This window comes from Frankliniella occidentalis, unplaced genomic scaffold (assembly GCF_000697945.3).
Source record: "Frankliniella occidentalis isolate FOCC.00 unplaced genomic scaffold, Focc_3.1 Scaffold123, whole genome shotgun sequence".
Lineage (NCBI taxonomy): Eukaryota > Metazoa > Arthropoda > Insecta > Thysanoptera > Thripidae > Frankliniella > Frankliniella occidentalis.
In genome coordinates this window covers 475723-476981 of record NW_026267250.1, presented here as the reverse complement: position 1 = coordinate 476981, position 1259 = coordinate 475723, and the positions used below count along the sequence as shown (strand labels likewise).

The 1259-nt window shown below is 55.8% G+C and overlaps 1 protein-coding gene across 1 annotated transcript; it reads right to left on the bottom strand.

Moving 5' to 3' along the window:
• Positions 1–48: 48 nt before the first annotated feature.
• LOC127750018 (lysosomal Pro-X carboxypeptidase-like) lies at positions 49–922 on the bottom strand. The gene is made up of 2 exons (XM_052270412.1): positions 691–922; positions 49–441 (listed from the first exon to the last, which is right to left on the bottom strand). Exons 1-2 carry the CDS (start codon positions 864–866, stop codon positions 150–152), a joined length of 468 nt encoding a protein of 155 aa, XP_052126372.1. The 5' UTR covers positions 867–922; the 3' UTR covers positions 49–149.
• Between the last annotated feature and the right edge of the window lie 337 nt (positions 923–1259).

The window sequence follows — 1259 nt, the reverse complement described above, 5'->3', positions numbered from 1 at the left end:
TGTGATAACGTGCCGTGGGCCTCGGAAATGCAGTGAGAGTACAACAGATTTTGAAAGAGGGGGCTGTTTTATTTCCTGGACCAAAAGCACTCGGGAGTCGTGTTATCGTGTACTGTCTGCGCGGCACTCGAGCCACTGCTCGTCGACTCTCAGCGCCTCGCCTCCTCCGAGGTGATGAAGAGGGGCTCCTCGGGCAGCAGGCGGTTCTCCCTGCCGCCCTCCTGGGCCGCCGAGTGCATGGCCGTCCGCCAGTGCTGCTTGATCCACTTGCGGATGTGCTGGCGGTGCAGGCGCCTGGCGCCGCGCACGGACGCCGGGTCGGCGGGGTTCTGCGAGCGCAGGTCCAGGTGGTGGGCGCCCTCGGGGATGAGGACGGCCTGCACGGAGTCGCTCATGTTGCGCAGGATGCCGCCCGCGGACCACGGGTCCAGGAGGCCGTTGCTGTGGAGGAATAAGTGGTCAGGGTTGTGTAGAGGTAATCGGTGGAAGCAGTCGGGTGTGCAGCGATTGGCCGTTCACTCGAATCAATCAGTGTACACCCCCCTCCAAAAAATCAGAAAAAAATCCCAGAAAAATCAGGAAATTTAGACGAAATAAATCAGAAAAATTAAGGAAAAACCAGAAAGATCCGTGTACGTTTGTATTTATAGTAGAGGACCCCTCGGTGTGCGGTGCGCCTCGGCCCCTCACCTGAACACGATGTTGCTGGAGCCCCTCAGGTCCCGGCCGCCGAACTCCCAGAGAGTCATGTTGAACTTGGGCCGCACCTTCCACGTCGCGAAGCAGGCCTTCGAGTACTCGGCCTCGTTCCACGGGGCGCGCTCGAACATGTCCGAGCGCCCGTCCGAGCACATGGGCATCGCCATCTCGGTGCACGCCTAGCGGATACACAAAATATTGTCGTGACTAGCATTTCTCTCCTCATATGATGAACAGGTCGAATAGGCTTTCCCGCGGTGATCGCGTTTTTATCCCCTTTTCGCCAAACGCGTCTCCCGAGGGGGTATCCACTCTCCAAAATCGTGGCCCGACTACTCCCTATTACCTCTATTACCTCTATTACCTATGTATTACCTCCCTAAAACTTAAAATTTCACACTCTGTTTGACAATCTGACATTTTGATCACTTGTGAGAGAGTAAGAAAGTCTCGAAGTGGCGCAGACACCGTTCGGGCATGCTGGGAGCAGGCATGGCCCTCACTCAGGTTAGCCAACGTAACAACAAAAAGCCGCTGCTTTTCAAATTGAAAAGTTAAAT